This window comes from Colletotrichum costaricense (genome assembly GCF_030867565.1).
Source record: "Colletotrichum costaricense strain IMI 309622 chromosome Unknown Scaffold_6.1, whole genome shotgun sequence".
Lineage (NCBI taxonomy): Eukaryota > Fungi > Ascomycota > Sordariomycetes > Glomerellales > Glomerellaceae > Colletotrichum > Colletotrichum costaricense.
In genome coordinates this window covers 1,183,610-1,196,964 of record NW_026848235.1, presented here as the reverse complement: position 1 = coordinate 1,196,964, position 13,355 = coordinate 1,183,610, and the positions used below count along the sequence as shown (strand labels likewise).

Genomic DNA, 13,355 nt, shown 5'->3' with positions numbered 1-13,355 from the left:
TTGTCATCATTCTCGGCGGAGGGGGGGGGGAGAACGGTGGACGCTTTTGGGGGCTTGCGTCGCACACCTCGTGTCACTGCGGAGCGAGACGAGAGTTGAGGAGAAGAGCATGTTTCAGATGCATCTGTATGGCCTACCGTCTCTGAGTTCTCATTGGTTACACAACGAATCGAAGGCTGGAGGCAATGAGCTGTGGTCCTCTCTTGACAAGAAGGACGATGCCGAGGCTGCCGAGTAAGAGAGTTTCTGTGGCAGCGTGGCTTGGCCGTCCTCGGCCGACTACGCATACGGAAATCGTATATCGATATTAAGAGACACGTCAATCGCCTCAGGGAAAACACCCGCGGGGCACCGAGTATACTTGGGGCGGATTTGGGGGCTGTGTGAGAGCATTTCAAAACGGACACACGGGCTGACTGCGATTTTCTGAGATGTGAGATGAGTGCGACGGTCACTCGGTCGATGAAGCAGCCGCCCGAGACCACAGTCTGGCACGCAACAGGCAAAGGACGGGGTTGCGGGCGATCATTGATGGCGCCAGGATCTTATCAGTTACCTCAACTCGGGTGATAATGTCACCATCGCAACAAAACTGCCACTGGAGGTGGATGGGTACGACGCGCCAGCCGCAGCAACCCCAACTCATGGTGGAATTCGTCTGCCTGCATATGCCGTGAACCGTGGCACTATTTGTTGCAGCATCCAGTATCCATACACATTATCAAGTAAATCAACACTATCGTGTTGTCTCTGACCTCGCTTCAGACCCCGCCCCCAAGGAAATATTGATGCCAGGCTTTTCCTTTGCGGTAATTGTCCGACAGCGGCGGCATTCCTGCAGGTTTCTGAACGAGGGTACACGGCATACACTTTAAAAACGCCATGTGTTGCACACAGCCTAACCGAAGATGATGGAACATGCAGCAAATGGCGGGCGGCGAGGCGTCCACCTACCTAGCTATTTTGGATCATCCGTTTTGACCGGGGAGAGCTCCAGGACCTTGATGCCGCTCGAAGCTCGAACAGCTGAGGCAGGCAGGGGAATGGGAATGCGGCGGAAGAGATGGATGTTGCTATGAAAACGCCGTCTTTACGGTTTCCTGAATGCTATAGGGCTGCTAGTCGACCAAGAGGTAGGCAAAGGCTCCATGTCTCCAGGCAGAGAGACATCAGTCGCATGAAGCGCTTCAGCCAATCGAACCATCTGTGCCACTCTCTTCTCATTTTTTGATACTCATCGCCTGGAACGGACTCGTCACAGATTTTCAATGTGATAATGGTACGACTTGTCAGTTTTACGCCGCCGCCGGATGGCACAGTCCAAATCAGACATCAGCTGAACAGTCTCCTTTCGATCGCGGAGGTCGCCGGTTGAAACCATAGACAACAGACGGACAGACAGGCCTCTGACCGATCATCGTGGAAATCTGTAATGTATCACAGGAACGGACCTACAAATCTTTGGAGGCATGAGAACCTTTTTCGAGGGGCGTTGAGACAATGCCAATGTTTTGCCTGCGCAACATGCAGATAGGATAATACTATGTTTCCCGCAGTGGCCCGGCGTTCGTTCATCAACCCCAAATCGCGAACTACTGGCTCTAATCAACCCAGGACAACAATAATACATCAAATAATCATCACCTTACGGTACAATTTTCGAAATTGCTTGGCTCCGTCTCAGACCGGTTGCTCGCGCCGAGTATCACCTACCGTACGCTTCTCGTCTGATATCTGAACAGTATTCGGTCATGCTCTCAGGTAAACCCCCGTCTGAGAATAGAATACGGTGGGAGTGAGTGGTGCTGGAGACTCTGGAGAAGTTCGATCGTGACACGCCTCGTCAATCTGCCTGCCCGTCATGAGGGGGTGATTTGCACCTGGTTCCCAGCATCCCCAAACGATTGCGACGCCCACCCCGTATCCAAGGTTCCGCATCTCTTGCTCCTGCAGCTCGATTTAGCGGTGTATTGCGTGTGCACGGTCGGGCGGGTGGAGAGCAGAGGAGAAGATCGTGACCATACTTGACACCAGTGACACCGTCACTTTTTTGTCACTTTCTTTTTCGAAGATCCCCTGTTCCGACGACGGCAGGCAGCTCACTGACAGAAATACGGAGCGAAGGAGTCAATGGCGTATGGCCCCAAGTAAGTCAACCGAAGTGCCGAGTTAACCTCCCAAAGTCTCCAAGTCTCCAAGCCCGGCGCCAAAACAGGGTTTTCTGATGGAATCATTTTGATCAGATGATGGGTTTCTGTATTTTCTGCATTGGACCTCCTCTTCGGAACCAACACATGGTACGGATGGCGTCTTTTTCGATCACATTTTCCCCTGGTTGATCATCAGTACGGTTACGCGATGCAAGGATGTAAAACAAGGATCTTCTGCAGAGAGACAGCAAATGCTGCAGGATTGCCCAATTCGGGCAACCCGCCAAACTAACCTGTATGAGAGGATGTTTCTACCGTCGCAGTGACAGCTTTCCGACGTCGCGAGATCCTGCCGTCGTGGAGGAAGAAGCAAAGCTGCAAAGAGCTACCTGGGGAATTAAACCTTGGCCCAAACTCCTGAGATACGGAGGTTCTCGGCCGAAGACGAGGAGGAGCTCTCCAAGTTTTGTTTGGCCCAACTGCAGTAGTTCTGAGTCAAACTTCAACCGGTTCCTGGTGAGAGTTCACGATGGATTGCTAGCTAAGTAGGCAAGTTTCTGCTAGCTGAAGCGGCAGGCCGCAGGAAGTAGGTATCCGCCGTATTAGTTGACACTAACTTGACAGGCGCTAGAGACATTGGGGGGGAAGAAAAAGAAGTCCATCTTGTCCTCGATGATCGTGAAATGTTGCCTGGATCGAGGGCTTGGGGCTTGTAAGCGCCCGCGAGCACACGGACTCTTTGTTCCTGGGCCGAAGGGAAGCCTCTCCCGGTGCCTCGGTTCCTGAGCAAAACTTGATTGAAAGAGCTGGAACAGGGCAAATGGGTATTGGTTTTTCACGCGAACTAGTGAACGCAAGCACTTTAGTGTTTAGCCCTCCCTCTATTGTGACGAGTACACGATCCTGCCGCTGCCTGCCAGTCTGCCAGAGAAAAGACGGTGCGCGCCTCTATCTAGCATGTAGTATAGAAAAGAAGCAAACGTGCGTACGCCGGACTATGGTACTACGGGCAGTCGGGCACCCATCAGTGATCACGGAGGATGTGATTTCTTGAACGGCATCTCGACGCGACGTAGAGACACACCCCCTTTCTCTCCTCCCCCCCCCCACGGGCGGACGGACAAGTAACGACGCGTTCGTGGGAAGTAAAGCAAGGCACAGTATTCACCGAAAGACGGGATGCTGCAGCTGGTTCGTGTATGGGTAGTGTGCACTGTTTCCAACTTTTCCTTCTGGTTGGTACCGGTCCTCTGGAACCCGTCACGGGGACACGTTCGATGCGACGCTGCATCTGCACGATGGATGCCAGGACGGAGAAACGGGATGGGAACGGTGAGGCACGGCTGGAACGGATGACTCACAAATTGGCATCTTTTCTTTTCTTTTCTTTTCTGGTCAGGTACCTTGGGTCTCACACCGTTCTGGTGGTTCCGAAATTCTCATTTCACCGTATTTCCTTGATGACCAATTTCTCTTGATTTCTTGATGTTTCTTCTTCCATTGTACGAGACGATGATACCCTGACCGGGTTCCGGCAGTCGGTACCCCGTCCGGTGTGTTGTGTGTTCCAACAATAGCGCAGAGCAAGGTACTCCATACTCTGGGTCTGCTGACTGGCAGAAGAAAGATCGACGACGTGCATTTCGTGGGGCCCGGAATGACGATGCTATTCCCACAACCGTTTTTTGTGGGGGAAAATCTGCTCAGGTGAGAATGGGAGAGAGAGAGTTCGTGTAACGGAACCAACTGGTTCCCTGCAACACTGCAGCTTACATCACGCGCATCTCGGCAAACCGAGACGAACGAACCCGAAACCCCAGCCTCGTGGATTTCCATGTGTTGGTTGGTGACAGACTGCTGGGTACCGGAGAGGCAAGGAAAAATACGGAGAGAAATCTTAACTCCAATTTCGATGGAACTGGATGGAGGCGTTGCCAATTTACGGAATACCTTCTAGAAAATTTGCCACATGTTCCTGAATTTCCGACAGAGTTCTGGGGCGGGTTCTGACCTTGCAGAGGAAGAACGGACCCGAATTTTGGATGCAAGATCCCCTCATCCCAGTCAAAGTGGGCTTTGTTCGTGGTTCCTGGATTTTTAAGAAAAGAATTTCCCACAATATTGGAGTTTGACGAAAATTTGACAACCACAGACAAGGACAGGGGACGCGGAGTCAGGAACAGGAACAGGAACGGTACAGACTCTGAAGTAGCAGTGTAAACGGGAACGGAATTGGGGCACGGTTTGTTTCGCATTCAAGACGGAGATTTCGAATTAAAACTCATTAGTGTAGATGAGAAAACGGAGACGTGGCATTTCTTCTCCTGCCCCCTGTGGCGAAGCGGCTCTTACACGTACAGAAATTACCCGCCCAAAAATATCTGCCGGTGTTGAGATGAGGACAGACACGATGTGACAGTGGTGGTCAGTGTTGGCGTCGGAGGATATCTCTGTCAGGACGCCGATGAAGTCCAAGCCCAAAAAGCGCTGCTATTATTGTTGTGTACGGAGTACGGGAGAATGTTCCACAGTTCCACTCGGTGCTTCCATCAGTCACCTGTATCCGTACTCCGTACGCGTCTCAGACCGCGCAAGCGTCCCATCAGCCCAATAGAATGGCATCTTCCGGGTTCCTGGGCCGGTCGGCGCATCAAAAGGGGCGTGGGAAGAAGGGCGCCCAAAGGAACAAGACAAGAGTGAAGAGCCAAAACAATCAGACGAGGAAAGGAGGCGCTGCGGCGTTGTGTTTCGTTTCGTCCGGTCTCCTGACGCCGCAGCGTCACAGTCACCCAGTTCAACAATAGTAACGGGTTAAAAACTCAACAAAGCGGGAAGAGGAACAGATAACTTCTTCCCAACTGCCAAGCTTCATGCAAGGGCGCCGACCGATGCAAGAAAACGTGATGGAAGACGAGTTAGGAGAGTGTAAAGATCGCCGCAATGGGGATCGGAGAGCCGCGGGCATGTGCCAGGCACGCGGCAGATGGAGGGCGTTCGTACCGGGGCTGCGGTACGCTTGAGGGGGGTGAGTGGGAGATGGTATCCGCAAGGGCAGAAATTCCCATTCGCCGGAGCGAAGGTTCATGGCTTTCTCTGAGGATGCCGGAGTTGATCATATCCGACATTTTGGGTCGATGGCGTTTGCCCTCTATTCCTACTAGGCTACGATTCGTGGGTAATGTGAGCAACAGAGTAGCTCTCGTCACCGATGGCATCCCACTTGGACGATGCCTCTTGTCCCTTTCCGGTGGTAAATGTCCATGTCCGAAGAGGCGGCACTTGATTGCCGCCGGCTACAAGTGAGCGGAGGGCGGCCCAGAGTTCTGAAGCTATGGCTAGGGCAACGCGGAATGGGTTTCTCAGAATGGAAAGGACGATGAGGGTCAACGAATACGATTTTTCCAATTTTCGGACCTCTATCCGTAGTGTCGGGCCGTAGCACATAGGGTGAGATACCTCTGCTCGGGTCGTGGCTGGCTGGAGAAGCGTCGGCATCGCGAAGCTAGTGACACACGCTTTTACCAGAGCACCGGGTCTGGCTTCACGCTCCGTTCGTGGGACTGGGACAACGGAGACTACTTCGTGTTAGAGATAGGTTCTCTTCGTGGCATCACAGAGAGTGAGACATTGATGGGGACTCTAGCGAAGCTTATTTCGCCAAAACCACGGCAATTGGTATAATTGTTTTTCCTGCTCATTCGTCAATGTGCGACGAACCACGGGAAGCATTTCATTCTGCAGCCTCAACTTTTCCAATGAAGAGGGTCTCTCAGAATTCCACTCGCCGCGCCGCTTGATCGCATACGTGCCCGTTCACCGTGAGACATTTGTGCCGCCACGCGGCAGAAGCTGACCGAAGCTGAAGCTGAAGATGGGCTCCAATTGTCTCCCCATTCATTGGGTCCCGTGTACGTGGGAACGGCACCGCCGAAATTGAACATTAGCAGCCTGTGTCTCCGTGTTATAGCCAAGGGCAAGCAGCAGTAGTCAACCGTTTGGCAGCGGGATTGGGCGGGCTGAAGCAGGCATCACGTCAATGAGTACGAATTGGGGCTGGCTGACCCAACAGAGCGGATATCCGTATCCATAGAAGGCGAACGAGGGAGGAATGGAAGGGTCAAACCCCGAGTTCGTTCGTTTCCAACATCGTTACTTGAAGCTACATGGGTAAAGGGATGGTGATGGGATTCGGAAGATGAGGCTCAAACGGTGTAAGGGTCTCGAGAGCACAGATGTGGTCCCCTTGACTATCCGTACACTATGTAATGGCCAAGGGAGAATCCTTGATCGTGGATAGGAAAGTCGGTGTCGTCGTTTCCGTCGTTGGCTTCTCACCGACGGGGATTGCACGGTTCAGAGGCGGCTCAAAGAGGATGGGGAAATTTCCCAGCAGACTGGTTTCGGTCTGATCTTCGTCTCAAGTTATTTCGCCTTCACCGAAAGTAGGGTGGAGCAAGTTTTTTCAAACGGTGAAGCTAGAGGAGAACTAGGAGAACCCCTTTTCTTGAGTCCTGAGTGGCCAGTCTCAACTTTCCCCTTACCGTAGCATGACGCCCGACAACGATATCCCAGCCATCTTTTTTTGTCGCTATTGTGCTCCATCTTTTCATTTTGGTGTTTGCTCGTGGGTGCGCGCCCCATAGCCCCTCATGGCTCATGCTGACCCTCAAACGAAGGGGTTCGCGATGATGAGGAGGTGAGGGTCCTTGTTCGGGAATGCTTCCATTCGTCGAGGATCCGCTCCTTCTAGACGTTATTTCTCTTCTTCCTTGGTTTCGAAGAAGATGATCCTCTCTCCACCGCTTCTGTCATTTGCTTCTATTCTCCATAGCGTAACCGGGGTCCATGGGTTTGGCAAGATTGGGAAATGTAACGTGGATTCATATGGCAGCCGAAAGCGGTGCCAGGTTTCCGTTTCGTATAGTGGAGAAAGGGGGGACACTTTAGGCTTGTGAAGATTTTCACATGATTTCTTCGTGATGGGATAATGACATCTTTCGCATCGTGACACAGGAAGTGAAGAAAAATGACCCTCTTTTCTGCGTACGCGCTCATCTGCACGAGCACTTGACCAAGCTAGAGATGTAGGAATACCTGACGTGAACCAGGGTGCTGGATGAGGGGAGGGAGGGTGAAGCAAAGACAAGCGGTCTCGCAAGTCAAGAATCTCGGTTCCACAGAGACGGTGTCATTCATCAACCATCTCAGCCTTGGAGAGCAGGGGGAAAAAGATGATCGGGTTGAAGGAAGCGTTATGACTGGAAAATGCCCGAGGTGAGGTTAACCGCTTAGACAAGGGTTGTTGCAGAAGGGGATGGGGGGGAGAAGATCGCCAACTCATTGTGAGTCACACCCATCGACAGAAGTTCATCAACAACGCTTCTCAACAACATTAACGGACAGTTTTCATGCGACCCATGATAATTACCGGGCAGGCAAGCAAGCACAGTCACTACCTGGGTGATTGGCAGGACCTGACCGCCTTTGTGTGAACGTTTGCCTTGGACCGACAACCACACACAAACACCCTGGTCCGCTTGGCGGGAGCGGAGACAGTCAGCCTGTCAAGGAACTTTCGGTGTCCTCGGCACGGGAAACGGAGAACAAATGTCAAAAACCCCAAGGATGTGGAACCTCCGGTTCGTCAGCGCGACAGCGGAAAGCCAAGACTTTTGGAAAGTTGGGTCGCGCCGCTGCATGTGCACTTTTTACAATGGGGAACAGACTGGGAACTTTTTGATTTTCACGAGCCGATGTCCTTTTCCTTCTATTTCGAGTGGGGAGAGAACGCGGATGGAACAAAACGGGGTTCGGGTGTGTGTGTACGAATACATACATCGTATGGGTATTCATGAAGCGAGTGAGAGTGCGAGAAAGCACATAAAGTGGATGCGGTTGTTTATTAAACAGGATGGAGAAACCAAGCAAAAGACAACGTGGCCGTGGAATTCTGCAGACATGTGAGTGTGAGTTTGAGTGTGATAGTGAGGTGAGAGTCGTCGTCATGATGGGAATGTTTGTCTGTTTCTCCAAGACCACCACCGCCGTGGCACCGCTTGCCGCTAGGTATGACTGGCTCGCCGTGAGACCGAACCGAACGCGAAGTCCACTCGGACACTCACTCAGCCAGCCAGCCAGCTCGCCAGCGCCGCCAGCACCGTTTTTTTGTGACCGCAGGCATTCCGAGTTGGGGGATAAGGCTGCATGGGAGAGGATCACCATGCAGCGTAACCATGTGTCATCACAGACACTCTGCTGTTGGATGGGAGTGGGAGGATATGCTGTAACTGGGTACCGTTCAATGGGTGAAAAAAGGCGCCAATCAGAGGAGACGCTGTCCAAAACGGTGGTCGTAACGGAATTCGGCCGGCTTGGAAGGACGGGAGTTGGGTGGTTGACGTGGACGGAACTTCTAGGACATGTACACTCAGTACACAGCTTTCCGCAGTTTCGCATCGCAAGCACGTATCTAGGTCCCAGCCGTAATGCGACTTTCTCTCTCATGCAAGTGACGCTTTCCGTATGGTGGAATGATAGGAGCACGTCACAACCGTCTTTTTTTTTTATCCACCGTCCGCCCGTGACCACCACACCACCCATCAGTATCATGTCAATATCAGGACTGTGGCTGGGAGCGTCCTCCCGCTCCGCACCCCCATCTGCGCTTGTTTCTGCCTCCGTTTCTCAGGTCCCACGAGGAGTTGCCTGAGTGTATGGGTGGGTTGTTCGTCAAAATGTCAGCAACTTGCGACGTTGTTGCTGACGGTGGCGCGGTGACACAGCATGGCAAGGCAGCAAGCGAGACAGGAACATGTGTCTGAGCCTCTAGATTGGGAACAAGTGTGTCAGCCTGCAGAACTGACTGAGCTGGTCTTTGTGTAACAGTAAGACAAATGCTGTGTACGTTGCGTCGTTGACACGAGGTTGTAATGTCAATAAGCTTCTGACTGTGTGCCCAAGCCCGGAACCCAAGAGCTTTCCCCGAAGCCTCCGTGCTTCGCCGCGGAATATGGGTCCGGTCCAGTCCCCTCCCCGGAGTTGGGTGGGCAGACAAAGACGTAGACCAACAACGTCAACATGTTCTCCATCAGGAACCCGAGAAAAAGCGCACCCTCGTTTTCGTTCCGAATTTGCTTGCTTACGGATTCTCGGGCAATTGAGGAGAGGGATGGGATGAGTGAGGCCCAACCTGGTCATTACAGAAACGGTCGATCAATCAAACCAAACACGGACCCCGAAGCCTTTTTGTCTGATGTTTCAATGGTATGGATATGCTTGAACGGCACGAACGTTGGGGATTTCCGGTGTGAGTGGTCTTGACAGCGTCATTGGTAAAGTGTGTGGTCGCACAAGGAAAGCCACACTATGGAGAAGAGCCACCCTGGCTTGAGAAACAATATTTAGACGGTGGAACGTTATGTCTTCAGTTTTGCCCAGATTGTGACACCTCTTCGTACACCCTGATCGGCATTCAGCTTGTTCGGTTCCGCATTGTGGTGCGGAACAAACAAGTAATCCAAGACTTGAGGCGTAATATTGGTGCGATCTCCTTTGCCGACGCTTGTTTGTAGTGTCCAAAGTTTTCCAAGATATATGCCAGAAGGTCCAAAGGAGAACGCGGACGCCATCACCATGGTCCTGGTACTACCGCGAGCCCGGCTCTGGGTAGATAATGTGCCATGGCACCATGGCACCATGGGAAAGATTTTGAGTTGTGTCTGGGCAAGCTGAAGGCCTCTTGGCTAACCGGCGACAATCGCGATTATCGAGATGCGGATCCGCGACGGCAATTTCCATCAAGCTTTGAACGATCAGTGCCTCTTAAGACAAGCCACCAATTCCCGGCAAGTGGGATGGAACGAGGGGTAATGTGGTCTCGTGGTGTCCTGCTCGATCACTGGCAGTTGTCAATGTCTTTGTCCTCCCCTATCGTGGAAAGAGGGAAAAAAAAAAAGAAAAAAGACTAACCCTTCATTTGGGTGTGGCTTTCTTTCCGCCATGGCTTGGTATTCCTCGAGCTTGTACGCTTCAAGAAGGTGTTTCGTTGGCGCTAACTCTGGGGAAACACGGGAACTGCCATCCCACCCAAAAACTGCTCTCTACGGTCTACCTACTCAGGTCTCAGGAGCCAACCGTTTGCTTGAACTCGAGGTTTGGAGCTTGGGGCATCGTAGTGAGGCTTGAAGGCTCGAGGCTTCTTGTGTGGCTTTCCAGGTTTTCGAATGGGACGGGGCACGTTCGTGTCACCATCCGCCCATCCAAGTGCCATGTTACCGCAAGCCTTGGTGTCCCGATCACCGCCGCGATGACAAGCCCCCGCGCCGCGGATCCGTAGATCTGGTAATGGGAGGCTTGCGTTAGGACGGGCGGGCACACGCTTTCCACGGCTCTCCCACGCGCCGTAGGGAGAGTATGGGAAGGGAAGGAGATCGCCGAACTATCGTTGGACGATGTCTTCCCTCGGCTCGGTCTTCTTTACGAGGCGTTCTGCGTCTTCCTTCCTTTCGCTTCTTAGTCTCTTGCGGGAAGAAAACCGGGCAAAAAGACCCTACTGCCATGGCTGTGTGTAGGTAGTTACGGAATACGCGGTGCTCGCTCGACATTTCGTGTTATCGGGCGATTGTGCTTTGGCTAAGCCACCACCGCCAACGACTCTCTCTGTTCCATGTTACATTTGAAACTGCGACGGCAAGAATCAAACGGTGTTTACTGTACCCGATGACTCCCATCTCTACGGATATGGCAATGGTATGGGCTCCTTTCGGAAACATTGCGAGCAAGACCAGGGATACGGTCGACAAGGGTCGTGGGACGTTTGATTGATGCCGTCAGCATCGGCATACCGTCAGCTTCCCATCGCTACCAGTATTTTCCTGTCTTGCCTAGAGATACAGCCTGGGTCTGGTACTCTGCCGTGCTGCCGTACTCCGTACCCAGGTAGGCGGATACGGGGTGGGCGACGTGCAGATGTGTGAAGAACGTGGTCGAGCGATGCGCCAAGATGGCGACTGAGGAGGGAAATCATCGATTCATCATTTGATCCGGGGCGTCTTACGCGACATGGGGGAAGCGAGCGCAGGAGTGTGTTGTATAGAGAAGCATAGCCTGCTGCAGGCTTCCCTCGCTTCTCTTGCCCGTTTCTTCTATTCGTAGAGGTCTAGGCAGGCAGGCAGGCTGTGTGCGCTGTCTATCAAGCGTAATCTTGTACGGACATTTCTTCTTTCTCAACATCTCTTGGGTAGTGTTGTCTTGGGATCGTGACCAGCTGACCTCGACTTGCATGTCTAGGCGGAAACTGGGCAACTGGGATCTGAATGGCGCCAGCAAGGGTTGAAAGTGCTCGAGGGTGATGATGTGCACATTACGGTGCCAAGGTTGCACGTAACGTGAGACCATTGCGGGGGGGGAAGATCAGTGATTGATCCCAGTGCTCCCCAAGAGACCAAGGTAAGCAGCCACCAACCAATGAGAATCCGAAACGGTGGGTCATTGAAACGGTTGTAAGCCCGCGCCTGTGTGAGAAAAAAAGGGCTGAACTTGTTGATGCGGCAGTAAGATTGGCATCGACATCCAATAGACCGGATTCGTGTCCTAGACAAGGAAAAGGCTGATCGCCAACAGGAAGAAGCAAGCGAGAGACAGACACAGAGGAAGGGTCTCGATAAGAATAGCCACGGGAATAAGACTCCCCGGACTTGGGTCTTCAGCTCCATCCCTCGACCGAAGATATTCGGGGGGAGAGAGGAGGCGCAGAGCAATAAGCAAAGTTGGATGAAGCTGAAAGCTGTGGGTGCCAGCTGGCGATGCTGAAACAGAGACATTTGATCACCACCGGTCGACCGGTGAAGATAACAGGCAGAAACAGAAACAGCATATTGACAAAAAGGAACGAAAAAGAGAAATAAGGAATGCTTGGTCTCATTGGGGGCCAGGGGTCTAGGCCAAGCATCGGATCTACATAGGAACGTGGTGACACGGCAGAGACCACGAAGGAGGCTGAACCTCTGAAGACACCCATATTCATTATTGTCCAATTATCCCGAGACATCCTTCTTTTTGCGCCATCCATCCCACGGGGACGGGAGATGTGCGCAAATGTTACCGCGCTCCGGCCATGTTCTGGACCCGAGTGATTGGGAATTCCTTACCGTTCCTTTTTCGAGCTCAGCAAAGGGGATGGGGAGTCTCACAGTCTCACACAATGATCGACGATAGGACAAACGGCACATTGAGCTTCGTGTTTTGGCGTGTAGGATGTTCAAATCTTTGATACGTATCCATTCCTCCACGCCTCGGTGGGACTCGGTGTGCCAGTGACATGTTGGAAATGACAGCAACGAACCGAAACCCCCCCCCCCCCCCCGGGACCTTGTCTCGTGTGATTCAACAAGCCTTCTTCAAAATTTCGCTTTCCCGAGGCGGTCGCGCATTCCTCGCGTTCGTCGTCGGACTTTTTAGGGTTCTTGTTAATTGTTGACTTGCAGTAGTGTAACCTCAGAAGATTGTCCACAATTTTCCCAGGGTCCAGGGCTACAGATGATAACGAGCGTGGGACGGAGTTCTCACGGACGGACGCGGCATGAAAAGGTAAAGTAAGCATATCACGGCACGCGCATACAGGTTGCTGGTATTACGGAGTTGGTGGTTAATCTCCGAGAGGGACATGGCCTTCCTTCAAGACGGTGTACCGTGTCTTCACTACAGAGTTCGGCACACCTTACAGTCACACATTGTGTGCAGAGCTGTCCGTGAGATGTGCGATTGGATGAACGAAAGAGTCGGAGAGTCAGGGAGGAGGTTTAACGGCCGGCTCACGGCTCGTGATGTGGGTCGTGACAGAGCCCATGGTTCGCCGGCTTCTCGCTCGGTCACGGAAAGAAGCTTTCCCCAGGGATTGGTAGAGTAGGAAGCAGTGCTTGTAGCAGGAGCGGTAAGGCAGGACTCTTATTGCGGATGGAACGGTAGACTTGGCTTTTTCCCTTTCGCATTTTGGATTTGTAGACCTCGCAGGGATGGCCTCATCGGGAACCATCAAGATGCGGACGCGCGCGGGCGGCGCAAGTAACAGACAGCTCGGGGCCCGGGCAGGTCATTCATTCAGGATTTTTTTTTCTTTGGGAATTGCGAAATAGAGTGCGTGACGGAAGTCCCACTAGGATGGATGACCCCAGATGTGCGGCTCATACAGTTCATACTCAAAAAGTC

At 52.6% G+C, this 13,355-nt stretch overlaps 3 protein-coding genes across 3 annotated transcripts; 1 reads left to right on the top strand and 2 right to left on the bottom strand.

Annotated features, from left to right (window-relative positions):
• Nucleotides 1-5,312: 5,312 nt before the first annotated feature.
• On the bottom strand, nt 5,313-6,091 carry CCOS01_06618 (uncharacterized protein; the record flags this gene model as incomplete). The annotated part of the gene is made up of 2 exons (XM_060454786.1): nt 5,313-5,725; nt 5,956-6,091. 2 exons carry the CDS (start codon nt 6,089-6,091, stop codon nt 5,313-5,315), a joined length of 549 nt encoding a protein of 182 aa, XP_060314486.1.
• Nucleotides 6,092-7,757: 1,666 nt separating this feature from the next.
• Nucleotides 7,758-8,114, top strand: CCOS01_06617 (uncharacterized protein; the record flags this gene model as incomplete). Its single annotated transcript, XM_060454785.1, has 1 exon — nt 7,758-8,114. The coding sequence occupies one exon, from the start codon at nt 7,758-7,760 to the stop codon at nt 8,112-8,114; it is 357 nt and encodes a 118-aa protein (XP_060314485.1).
• A 3,320-nt stretch (nt 8,115-11,434) lies between these two features.
• CCOS01_06616 (uncharacterized protein) lies at nt 11,435-11,971 on the bottom strand (the record flags this gene model as incomplete). The annotated part of the gene is made up of 1 exon (XM_060454784.1): nt 11,435-11,971. One exon carries the CDS (start codon nt 11,969-11,971, stop codon nt 11,435-11,437), a length of 537 nt encoding a protein of 178 aa, XP_060314484.1.
• Between the last annotated feature and the right edge of the window lie 1,384 nt (nt 11,972-13,355).